At 35.4% G+C, this 13,423-nt stretch overlaps 1 protein-coding gene across 1 annotated transcript in view; it reads left to right on the top strand.

Moving 5' to 3' along the window:
• Positions 1-13,423, top strand: part of CFAP47 (cilia and flagella associated protein 47) — a 299,411-nt gene that overhangs the window by 94,096 nt on the left and 191,892 nt on the right. The window contains 3 exon segments of the mRNA XM_060086541.1: positions 3,935-4,032; positions 4,319-4,435; positions 10,912-11,046. Coding sequence (XP_059942524.1) covers positions 3,935-4,032; positions 4,319-4,435; positions 10,912-11,046 — 350 coding nt within the window.

The following is a 13,423-nucleotide window of genomic DNA, read 5'->3' as shown; positions in this document are numbered from 1 at the left end:
CTCAGAAATCATGCATTCAGGAAGAGAGTGAAGTGAAATATTTAAAGTGTTGAGGGAAAACTAACCTATAATTCTGTACTCTGAAATTATCCTTCAATAGTGAAGGAGAAACATTGCAGAGAATAGATAGTGGGCCTCAATTACACACTTTTTTGGGTAAACTGATTAGATGGCACCTTGTAGAGTCAACCTTAAGGACAGTGTGTCCTTGATCAACCTGATGGGGCAACAAATAAATAATTTTTCGTTGATAACGGGTTTCTCAGAAACTCTTGCGAGTTTGGCATTGGAACCAGCCTGACAGGTTTTTTGCATATTGCGTATCTGCTGAGGTCTTGCTATCAGCACCTCCACCTCACTTAGGTCAGGGCTGATACATTCCTTTTTTTAAATTATTATTTTTAATTTTTTTCCTTTAATTTATTTATTAAAAAAGACTTTTTTAGCTTATTGAGGTAACATTGATTTATAACTGATATATCACTGTCATTAGAATTAAAAAAATTTTATTCACTTTATTGAAACAAAGCAAAACAAAAAACTGTTCAGCCATTTATTTTACCTCCGTACTCCCTACCTCTTGTAATCACCTGTCTGTTTTCTGTGTCCATGAGCTTGGTTTTTGTTGTTGTTGCTTTAGATTCTACATAGAAGAGAGATATATGGTATTTGTCTTTCTCTGTCTGACTTATTTTACTTAGCATAATGTTCTCAGTGTCCATCCATGTTGTGACAAATGGAAAGATTTCACTTTTTTTATGACTGAATAACATTCCATTGTGTGTGTGTGTGTGTATGTATACCACAATTTCTTTAGTATTTATCTATTTATTGATTTATCCATTTATCCATTAATAGACATCTAGGTTGTTCCCATATTTTGGATATTATAAAAAATGCTGCAGTGGGGCTTCTCTGGTGGCGCAGTGGTTGAGAGTCCGCCTGCCGATACAGGGGACATGGGTTCGTGCCCCGGTCCGGGAAGATCCCACATGCCACGGAGCGGCTGGGCCCATGAGCCATGACCACTGGGCCTGCGCGTCTGGAGCCTGTCATCCTTAGGGCCCTGGTGAAAACTCATTGCAGCTTCAAAAAACCCTTAAAAACAAAAAACCCCACCTCTCCCCCTGGGAAAGAGGCTGGAATTTGACATGACAATCAAGTAGAAGATCCCAAAGAATCTACAGAAAAGCTCCTAAACTAGTATAAGTGTTTATCAAGGTTGTAGGATGGATATATGATCAGTATACAAAAATAAATTCTATTTCTAGGTAATGGCAGTAAACAGTTGGAATTTGAAATTATCTGTCTATATTTATACATATATATAATTTATCATAGCACCATTAAATTCTTAAGTGTAAACCTAACAAAATATGTGTAGAATATATGTGCTAAATGTTACAAAACACTGATGAAAGAAATCAAAGATAACTAGATAGAGAAATACACCATGCACGTGGTATTGGAAGACTCAATATCGTTAAGATGTCAAAATGATCTGTAGATTCAATGTAACCCCAGTGAACATCCTACCACCCTTTTTTTTGTAGATATCAATAAATTGACTCTCAAATGCATGTGGGAATTTTTGAAGTGATGAAACTTTTCTGTATGGAAATGTGATGGTGAATACATGATAATGTATCTCTCAAAATCCTAGAAGTGTATCTCTCAAAATCCAGAAAGAGTGAATGTTAGTGTATATATATATTTTAATCAACCAAGAGACAGAAGTAGTAATCCAGGATGGAATGCAGACTGTGACAAATGAATCTAACTGCATTACAGATGTTTGACAACCTCACTGAATGTAATGGAGGAGAAAGGAGCTGACTAAATTCTCTCTTGAATATAGTACCATGAGTGCATAATGTGGAACTAAAGACAAATAGAACTGTACATATACATGTTACTCTAGTTTCTTACAAGGGGATGGGTTTGCAATTCTGAAAGTACTTTTTTTTTTTTTTTTTTTTTTTTGCGTTACACGGGCCTCTCACTGTTGCGGCCTCTCCCGTTGTGGAGCACAGGCTCTGGATGTGCAGGCTCAGCGGCCATGGCTCACGGGCCCAGCCGCTCCGCGGCATGTGGGATCCTCCTGGACCGGGGCACGAACCCGCGTCCCCCGCATCGGCAGGCGGACTCCCAACCACTGCGCCACCAGGGAAGCCCTGAAATTATTTTATATGTATACCGTGGCTCAACAAATAAGTAAATCTATTTTCGATAGTGAGAACCATGTTTTTCACTGTTGAAAGAACCAAGTTAGAAATAGGCAAAGGGGGAAGGTCATAATGAATCCTGTGATGCTGGATTGCAGTTGGTGGAATTGGAAGTAACAGTGTAACACTTAGGTTTTGCTGTGTTGTTATCTATTCATTAACTTCTAGTTAGGAAGTATTTCATTAGTTTTCCTCTTGTGGTTGTAATCTTTCCTCAATAAGATGTTAAACTCTTTCAGGGGAATTTCTGTCCCTTGTCTATGTCAGTACAAGATAAGGATGAGATACTTAGAGGTCACAGTCTATATCCACTGCCACCTGACTGTTTCACTATAAACTTAAAAGGCTAGTCAATTGCCTTTTTCAGGTTTAAGTTAGAATTGTTGTTTCTAGTTCGTAGAAAAATGAATTTTGGCTACAAATTGAGACCCTTTTTATTAAAAGCTATGAGTGGCAAATATACATCAAGAAGTACATTTAGACTATAATTATTCAGACAACTAGAAATGTACATTTTACAATAATTACTTTGGTTGTATCACATCTTATATCAGACATACAATTATTTATAGATTTCTGCCAGGAAAAAAAATACTTTCAAAAATATAGTGCAGAATGTTGTTTGCTGTGTGTTAGTTGAAAATTCCTAGTGATCTTTGTTTGCTAGACTGATTTTGCAATAATATACTATAGAAATCCTCTAGAAATGTTCAGTGTTGCAGCGTCTCAGATGAAAAAGTACTGGGCACTGTTTCTGTGAAATATCCAGGACATCTGTGGTTCCAGAGAAAATTAAGTCTTCCAGTTCCAGACGTAAAACAATCCTACTTTGTGAAGTCATATACATGTCATGAACATATCCCATCATGGTTTCTTCTTCGCAGAAAATGAGAATCAAGGGACTTGAGGGGGTTTATGAAGATCACCCATTTTTCCCCCTCTTTTCAGACAAGAAATTATCTCAAACTGTTAAGAATCTAGGCCCTTTTGGAAACATTTTAAAAAAGGAAATGTCACATTGATCACAGCAATAATTTCTGATGTTTAAATCATCTTTCCTTCCTCCCAAATATAGGACAGGTTTGTTTTTGTTTTGTTTTTCACTAAATATCCAGATACTTTCACTTTTTTTCCTAGTCTCAGCATAGTAATCGTCTCTGTAACTGAAAACTTCTTTTATTATTCCTCCGTCTTGTATTATCTTTTATAGGTCATTTCTGGTTTCTTTAAGCCATAAATCTCCAACCCCTTTCACATACTTACCCTACATGTGGAGGAATTTCTGCAACAAATAGTGAAACTGGCACACTACAACTTTAGAGTTACAGGAAACCTCACGCCTTCCGAGCCTCCTTACCCATGTTGATGATCATTGATCAAACATTTGAACTTCACGGTACTCAACAGAATGAGTAATTTTGAAATATCAGATTTTTTATCTATTACTGCATGGTCGTATATTCTTCAAAGTGGTTCCAATAGAAATAAAAGAGACAACTTGCAGTTGCCTGTAATACCTTACAGATATATTTCATGTTACTAAGCTTCTGAGGTTTATTTATTTATTGTTTTATTTCCAAAATAATATGTTTTTTCTTTTCCAAGCTAAGGCAAATTTCTCTTTGACTATTGCTCAAATTTCCATAAGATATATTGTTAGAAAAGTAAAATTATTATGATATTTATTCTCTCTCTCTTTTTTGGAGCAGATGTTATTCCCTCTGAGAGATGGATAGTAAATTTTGACAGAGACCTTTTAGATGGCCTTGTTTTTGCAACACTGTTAGGAGCCTATTGCCTGTTTTTGGTAAGAGTCCTTTTTATGCAGAGTGGTCTTCTCTTATTTGAAAGAACTTAGTAATTAAAATTTGAAATACTTTCTGCAAACTGATTCTTTTGAAGTTTTAATTTTAAGTCATACCTACATCTGAATGGCTAGCATTCCCTTTTTATTTATTCTTTTATTTTGATTATAATAATCTCCTACTGACAAATGCTAGTATTTAAATGATTCTTTGCTGAACTACAGAGAACAGTTAAAAAGCAGTAATTTTTATTCCATTACTAAAAGATTTGATTGTTGTCTTTTCCAGGTTGAGTCTCATTTTGTAAATGTGTACACACAATTGAGAAGTTCTGAATGGTATCTGCACAATTGCCTGATTATTGTGAAAGTTCTTCGTGAAATTGGCTTTGACATGGACATACAGGTGGGTGCCTTAAAATCACACATTCTATAAATATTTTATGAATTTCTTCTCTTTTTCCAGCTTTGTAAGTTACGACTGGCAAATAAAAATTGTGTATATTTAACTTGTACAATGTGATTTTTTGTGTGTACAATGTGATGATTTAACATACATATACAATGTGAAATGATTACCATGATCAAGTTAATTAACACATCAGCATCCATCACCTCACATAGTTACTTTGTTTTTTGTGGTGAGAATACTGAGGATCTACTCTCTTAGCAAATTTCAAGTGTACAGTCCAGTATATTATTAACTATAGTGACCATACTTTACATTACTTCCCCAGAACTCAGTCATCTTATAATTGAAGATTTGTACCCTTTGACCAACATCTCCCCATTTCCCCTATCTCCATCCCCTGGCTACTACCATTTAACTCTCTGGTTCTTTGAGTTTGACTTTTTTAGGTTCCACATATAATTGAAATCATACAGTACTTGTCTTTCTGTGTCTGGTTTATTTCACTTACTGTAATGTCCTCCAGGTTCATCCATATCGTCACAAATGACAGGATTTCCTTCTTTTTTATGATTAAATAATATTCCATTGTAAGTATATACCACATTTTCTTTATCCATTCATCTGTCAAGAGACACTTATGTTGTTCCTATATTTTGGCTTTTGTGAATAATGCTGCAGTTGAACATGGAAGTGCAGATATCTGTGATGTAACTGATTTTATTTCCTTTGGATATATACCCAGAAGTGGAATTGCTGGATGATGTAGTAGTTCTATTTTTAATTTTTTGAGGAACCACAATACTGTTTTCCATAGTGGCTGCACCAGTTCACATTCCTACCAAGAGTGTGCATGTGTTCCCTTTTCTCCACATTCTCACCAACTCTTGTCATCTCTTGTCTTTTCAATAATAGCCATTCTAACAGGTATAAGATGATCTCTCCTTGTGATTTTGATTTACATTTCCCTAATGGTTAGTGATGTTAAACATCTTTTTAAGTACCTGTTGGCCATTTTTATGTCTTCTTTGGAAAAATGTTGATTGACTCCTTTATAATATTCCTTTGTTCATATATTTAAAATCTAAGTTGAAACAGTCTTTTCATGGGATATTGCTAAAATTTGGAAATTAAAGTATGACTTCATAGAAATCTACTGGCTATTTTTAAATGTATGTAATTATGTACATCTGACTGTGTAATAAGCAAGCAGTTCTAGTGATAGGTCCAGTTTTCTTAAACCCCAACAATGAAATTTAAGTGCTTTATTAATATTATCTGAGTTCTAAGAATGAATTAAAGCAGCAGATTGTTTGAATATAGATGTTCTATTATTGTTTTCCTATTTGGTAGCAAAAAAGAAGAATTTTCACCTTAGTTTTAAAATAAGTATTGATGTAGAGGTCACAATGTCAATACAGAGTTTTATTATGTTTAGACCTCCAAGCTATAATTCCATCTGGCCTTTCACATCGTCCTCTATAGCAACAATCAAAAACATATTATATGCTTACCATTTTCTGAGCCTTTGGTTTGTTACTTTAGAGTAATGAAGTAGTATAATAAATTATTCCTGACTTCAAAGAATATGCAAACTCATTGAATAATCAAGATATATGCAAGTTAAATGATAAATAATGTTCTACTGATTTAATTGTCAATGTAGGAAAAGAATAAAGTGTAGAATTCAGATAAAAGAAGATATCAGTGTGATCTAGATTGATCCACCAAAGACTTTGTGGAGAAGGCAGGATTTACTTGGGGTCTTGAATGGTGGGGTGGATTCGGATTGGTAGTGGTAAGAGAGGGTGTTTATTCAGGCATAAGCAGAATGTAGAATGTGGACAGATGATACATTAAGGAAATTGTGTGAATAGTTTGCCTTAGTTGGGGTTTGGGATTGGAAAAATAGACATAGGGCATATACTGGGATCTTGGGTATCAGCATAAAAAGTCAGGAGTTTACTATGTGGGTGTTGTGGGAATAAAGGTGTTTACTCTTACAGCAGTGGTGAGGATGGACCTAGGCGAAAGGCACTGGAAGCAGGGAACACAGTACAATAAAAATGCCATTGCAGTTGGTCAAGGAGAAAAGTAGTTTCTCTACTCATATCATTTTAATGGGGACTTAAAATAATAAACTGATAGGGGAGATATTGTGAAGTTTGTGAGACCTGGTAACCAGACACAAAAGGACACAAGAGGACCATTACAGCAAACTCTGAGTTTTCCATTCTATGATTCAGAGAGATTGATGATGCCAGTGCCCATGTGTGGCTTGGTACAAAACGCTTCCTTACACCTGCTGGAGAAATGGTGGAGAAATGGTGTTTCATAACGGCTTGCTTTTTCCTTGTATTAAAGTCACTTATATGTTAAAGTCATTTTGTACCAGGTCTGACATTTATCTTTTATATTGGTAGAGCTATAAAGAGATACTGTAATCAAGGGTTTTGGCCAGAGAGTTCTTTTATAAGAGTTTTAAAAATAAACTCTAATTAAATACTTTAGTGTGGAAGAAAAAAGATATTATAGTTCCCGTCAATTTGACAGATTGAATATCCTCCATGAAATATGCTGGATAGACCCTGCAAGGGATACAGATATGGTGAAACCATACTCATGCCTTCAAATATGTTACTGACTCACAGTTGCACATATATCTGGTACAAAGCAGCCAGTGCATGCCAAGAAGACATAGATACAGTATGCTTTGGGAATCAAAGGGGGAGAGAAGTCATTCTGAAAAAGGAACCAGGAAGAGTTGCATAGGACTTTTGGTGTTTAAGGTAACCTTTGAGAATTTGGTAAGGGTTTACAAGAAACTTAAAATATCTTTGGTTAGAAAATATAATTCATCATACATTGTGATTCTCTCCTTTGCTTTTTGACTTCCTCAGATAAATTGACTCAAAATGTCTATTTAAAAAATATATATATCTATTTTATTGTGTAGCTAAAAAACAAGATTTTAAAATTTGAGTATCTACTACATAAAAGATATAGAGAAGATGTCTAAGATTTGATGAATGGAAAAGTTGACCATGAACTTAGCTGATAATTACCAAGCTTTAACCAGCCAGTTCCAATTCCCTACCTTTTTATCAGCCTGAATTTACCCACTGCATTAAATGTCAAAGTTTTAAAAATATCACCCTTAAATTAACTTATCCATAGTGAATTAATGCTGATGCTTAGCACTGGTCCACATTTGAATCTTGTGAAATTCACCACTGGACTTACTTATTAATGTTTAAGTTCCTGATTCATCATGTCCTTCTTCGCAACTATTGAATCAGTTGGATAAGTTTCTGTGCCAGAGTTATGCTCTGTTGTGGAATCATGCCAGCTGGAATGTAACAGTTATTACATATCCTCCCTTTTAAAGCAAAGATATTGTGCAAATTATTTGGACTCATCATAGAATGTATTTTTATTCCCTCATGTAGAGAGAGAGAGAGGTTCTCCTACACATAATTCACTGAGTATTGATGGAAGTTAAGGGTGAATAGATAATCTAACTTTTCTCTTAAAAATTTTGTACTTTATATCAACTTGGATGCTTTCAGCCTTAATAACAGAATTCATGAATAAAAGTGTTTTAAAAGTAATGAAGGTCAATGTTTTATGTAAGATGAATTCAGACAGTAGAAGATTGTAGGGATAATTATTCATTTCCTCAACAAAGTTATCAAAGATTCATTTTTGCCCAGCCCTTCTCAGCCTGCTGGCTTTGTTTTAAGCATGTGCGCTAATAACCACAAAATTCCTGCTGAAAATCTTACATAACACCATTATACAGCTGTTCTTGGTCTGATTGAATAGGACCTTTTCTTGTGCTTCTCATTTTCCATAAAGTAAACTTTCCCAATGGTCCCACAGCATACTTCCCATCGTATATCATTGACCATAACTGCATCCCATGTTTGTAGTTAAACCAGTGTTTGAGAAAGGTAATGGAACAGCCACAAAAATTGGGAGTCTTAGTAAAGAAGAAAGGAGAAAATTGCTGTTGGCAAGGCAACCAGTAGTGTTCTCTGTAGGATTATGGTATGTCATTGGGTACTACTAGTTTTGACTGGTATCTAGTTTGAAAGCTGGGATATCTTGAGGTCATAGCAAATTAAACCCAGATGAGGACATTGAGACCTAGAGAAACCAATTGATTTAGTAAAGATTATGGCACTTTGTGGTAGCAGGACTTGATTTTAGTTTACTAGATTTTTACTCAACCATTTTCCTCTATTATGGCATTAAAAAAAAATTCCCTGTCTTTTGTTAGTCCAATTTGAAAATATCATCAGGGGAAAAATGGATCAATACAAGTAAAGTTCTTCTAGGTTAGAACTGTGTATAGAAAGTGATGGTTATCTTTGAAATACATCTCACATGAAAATCTTGTTTTAAACAAACATAACTTATTTTGACATTTGGCTTTTTAAGCCTAGGATTGACTAAAATGCAATTTCTTTAGGTTATTTTCATTGAAATTTATCATAAAGGTAAGACTGTGCTTTTCTGTGGTTTTTCACTCTAATACCCTGATTATCAAATGTATTTTTCAATTAAGATAAACATTTTTTTTCATTTCCAAAATACTGCCTCTTCATCCTATTACACATTTTTCAAAGGTGAATTTTTGGAATAATTTTGTATTGCTGCCTATATATTGTGTGCTATAGTCACTATAACTGTTCAGAAGACTTCTACTGGCCTCAGACTTGGGAACCAGAGTATCCTGCCACTAGTTCTACCCTTTCCCCAGTGAACATACTTCCCATCACTGTAGATAGCTCTCTTTGGATCACACCCAGAGGCTGGCCCATATTCTTCATTTCGTGGGAATTAAACTCTGTATTCCATTTTTCAGTTTGTCCTTATGTTGAATAATTTTCCTATATATGTTGACTAACATTGTCTTTAGTCAACAAATGTGAGATGACAGAATACTGATGGGAAACTTTGAGGTCCTGATATATTTCTCAGTTTTCCTCACATCATACTCACTAACAGTTTTCTACCCTGCCAAGGCTCCCCCTTTTCCCCCTAATAATCTCCTCCCCGGGCACCTTTACTGGTTAGCCTTACTGCTTATTGACAGAACAAGAAAGAATAAACCTTTGTGTTCTTTCAAAGAAGGAAAAGAATGTTTTCAGGAATGTGGACTAGCAGATGATCAAAGGGGCTGTCATTATTTTGTTGTAACTGCTGCCAGATTTCAGAATCAAGTGCTTTAGTTCCACATAACACTTTAGATATCCTTAGCTCTGGCACTATTTGTGTTTTCAAGCCAGGCCCAGATCATTTTCAGTTGCTATGTGAATGTGTGCCATTAAGTCATAGTAGATCTTCAGTTTTTGGAAATGTTAGGAGCTTCCTGTTGACTAACAATGACAGAGCTGCTTGTTGATCAGTGGTGTTTATATGTCTTTGCCTCAGACCAATCCCAATACTTCACTGCTGTGAATAATGCTTCCCCACTACTTCCGCCTTTCTCTAGGAGATCATAGACACTACATAAACTAAGAGAAAGAATCCTTCCTCCTTCTGCTCCTGACTCTACATTTGGGGTTTAATGCACATTCTGGCTATGTTGATTGTCCCTGCTGTTATTCCTCTCTAATTCTGGATTTTCTCTCAAATCTCTTCCAACAACCAGCACTAATTTATGTTGTTTATCAGTATAATTACATTTTCTGCCTTACTGTGGTTTGTTCTAGACAAAGTACTTCCCCAGCCACCCTCCCCCTGCCCCTACCTGATCTGCCCGAATTGTTGCTCTGTGTTATTCCTTGTTCTGAAATCAAGTCCCTCACCCTGGCATCCACACCCTCCTCTATGTGGCCGTGGCAGTCCTTAGTCTTTTCTTCCACAACTGGCCCCTTCTTATCTTATTATGCGTGATTCGGATTGTACTTTTTCTTTCCCGAATGAACACTATACTTCTTATATCCTTGTCCTAGAGTTCTTTACCTTTCTGATAGAATATACCTTTTTCTCACTCCAAACACCAACTTATTTAAAATCCAAGCATTCTTCAAGGCCGTCCCATCTGCTACCTCCTCCTTTGGGCTTTTGCTTGAAAACCTCTTGCCATCTTTTACCTTAGTAGTTTGTCTACTATTACCTTTTACCATATTATATACTTTAAGTCAGGGATGGTATCTTAATCACATTAGTCAGTATTTCTAGTGCACAGTATTTTATCTGACTTCTGACTAGCTTTATGACATCTTTGAGGCTGTGAGGTCATTGTTATATTTAGAATACATCTAATTTATCTTTTAACACATAGGTGAAGCTGTTCTGATTCACAGCAGTATTTTGTTTGCTCGTAGCAACATTTCAGCATCATTGTCAATAACATTTTAAGATGTTTTAAGTAATTCAACAATCGATGTACTGTGCTTTAGCTCTTTTTATATATTTTATCTGTATTTCCTGTAATTTATAATTCTCTTCTTTGAAACTAGGCTACTGACATCTGTGATCCCAATCCAATCCTGATGCTCATGTTTTGTGTCTGCATGTATGAAAGACTTCCTGCATATCTCCCCAAGAAGGTGGTGCCCTTTCGTTGTACTCTTCATGACACTGTGTTGAGAGAGGTAAGGATATCTTTGGGGCCAAAATATACGTGGAGTTAAACATTTAAGTGGGTTTTAGATATTTCTTTCTCAACCCAAAATTAACAAAAGTATCAGTATGATAAAATAAGCCTTAAATGTTTTTCCTTCTAAACTAAAGGTATAGCAGAGTGAAATGGAGAATTTTTCCTTAATAGTAGTCACTACCTGCAATGAAATGATGACTCTTTCATTCATTTGAGGAATGGGGTGGGGAGACGGAAAATGAAAGTTAAGCACTTTGAAGGGCAAATCATTCAGGAAACTTGAGATCCATTTCATGTACAAGAAGACTGATGCAGTAAGTAGAAACTTGTGATCAGAGTATGCTTGGCTTTCCTTTAGGGAACTTTACACATCCAGATGGATTTTGTTCAAATGAGGATATGGAAAGGGAAGTAGTAATGAAAGCACTCCTGACCAGGGCCACTATTAATTCCCACTAAGGGTTTTTATATATGCTGGAGCTGCTAAATGTATAACAGTGAATTTTTTAATATGCAGGAAAAATTAAAAATGAAATTTTCAGTCCTTTGACCATGACAAAACTATATAAATAAGTCCATGTTTTCTTTGATTGAGAAATATCTTGTCAGGGATCATCAACATCACTTTGGTTTTCAAACAATATGTTTCATATGAATACTTGTGAAATATGTTGAGCATACAGTTTGATTTCTTATATTTGTTTAAGACTCTTCCTTCTACTAGTTTTCATAAAATCTTCAACCAGATTTATAGTTCTCTCCTTCTTTCTCAGGACAGTCTGGGCTGTTAGAATCTTACTATGTACAGAAGTTAATTTACCTCTTTGGTCAGATCATTTTTATTCCTTGTCCTCAGGCTGTTTTATGTATTCCTCATGTTAAGCTGGGGAGGTGGTAATTTGATACTTTTGATGCAAAACATGTCCATATTTGGTCTTCAAAAGATACATCCTGGTGTTTTGTAGATGTAACCTTTTTGAGAAAATAACTGTGCAGGCTCTGTGACTGTATGAGTGATGGTTAATAAGAATTCAGTTAAAAATCAGGAAAAACTCAGGTCCTTGTCTCAAAGTGTAAAGGGCTCAATTTAGGGAAAGGAAAGCCACTCCTGATTTTCTGTTAGCAAACATTGAGATATGATCCCTTTTTAAAAATTTTATTCCTTTCCCTTTTTTTGTTGGAAAAAGAGATAACAAAACTCTTCAGAGAACTTTTTCAACAGTATTTTGTACCGTAATTCACTACGTGCAATGATAATTAAGGGCCTTGGGTACTAACTGGCCTAGAGCTGTAATTACAATGAAGAGGACTTTTGACTTCAGAATCAAATTTCTGAAGAGTTAGAAATGCTTTGCTTAAGCCTGCAGAAGATAGGAGAGGTCTGAATTAGATTTAAGCAGTGATTTATTTCACTTAAGTATTATTACTAGTTTTCTAATTCTGTACACATGTTTGAATTTCTTTATGCCGTTTGATCATTATTTTGAAAAAGTTAATAACACAAGCTAATTTTTAAACATAAATTTTATTTGTGATGTTAAAAATCAGATTAAAGGGCCTCCCTGGTGGCGCAGTGGTTAAGAGTCCGCCTGCCGATGCAGGGGATACGGGTTCGTGCCCCGGTCTGGGAGGATCCCATATGCCACGGAGCGGCTGGGCCAGTGAGCTATGGCCGCTGGGCCTGCGCATCCGGAGCCTGTGCTCCGCAACGGGAGAGGCCACAACAGTGAGAGGCCCGCATACAGCAAAAAGAAAAAAAAAAAAAATCAGATTAAAGCATATTAAAATGGAAACATGATTTCTTTCCACACTTTTTACTAAGAATAATGTTCACACTTTAAGATTATAGATGCGATTCTATGTAGAGCTTTTATTTTTCACAAATATAATAAACAGCTTTTGAAGGAAACAATAAAAATTAAATAGAAATGAAAAATAAAATATCAGTTACAACATGCTTTGATTTTAAATTTCATTCAAGAAAATCACTGATTTGGAAATTGCTAAGAATCTGTGGCATAGTTTGCCCGTATGCATCAACACCGTAAATGGCAGTGCCTAAGTAGTAGAATGTCATTCCTATCAGCCCTTTCAACCTTCCAGTATAAAGAAAAATCTCAAGAAATGGCTACTGTAATTGAAAAAGTATTTTTGTAGCTATGTGTCACAAATAGAATACTGGGACCATTAAACAATATAATGATCAGTGAAAAAATGTAGAGTGCAGTGATTTTCTGAGATACTTTTAAAAGCAATAGAACTATCTTTTTTTTTTTTTTTTTTTTTTACTTTTTGAAACAAAATTTACACAGGAGCACAATAGTTAAAGAATGGCTGTCACTGCAAAAGGAGAATTGAGGTTCCAAAACTTG

Source organism: Mesoplodon densirostris, chromosome X (genome assembly GCF_025265405.1).
Source record: "Mesoplodon densirostris isolate mMesDen1 chromosome X, mMesDen1 primary haplotype, whole genome shotgun sequence".
Classification (NCBI taxonomy): Eukaryota; Metazoa; Chordata; class Mammalia; order Artiodactyla; family Ziphiidae; genus Mesoplodon; species Mesoplodon densirostris.
The sequence above is the reverse complement of the archived record's forward strand: the minus strand, read 5'-3'. Positions and strand labels throughout refer to the sequence as shown.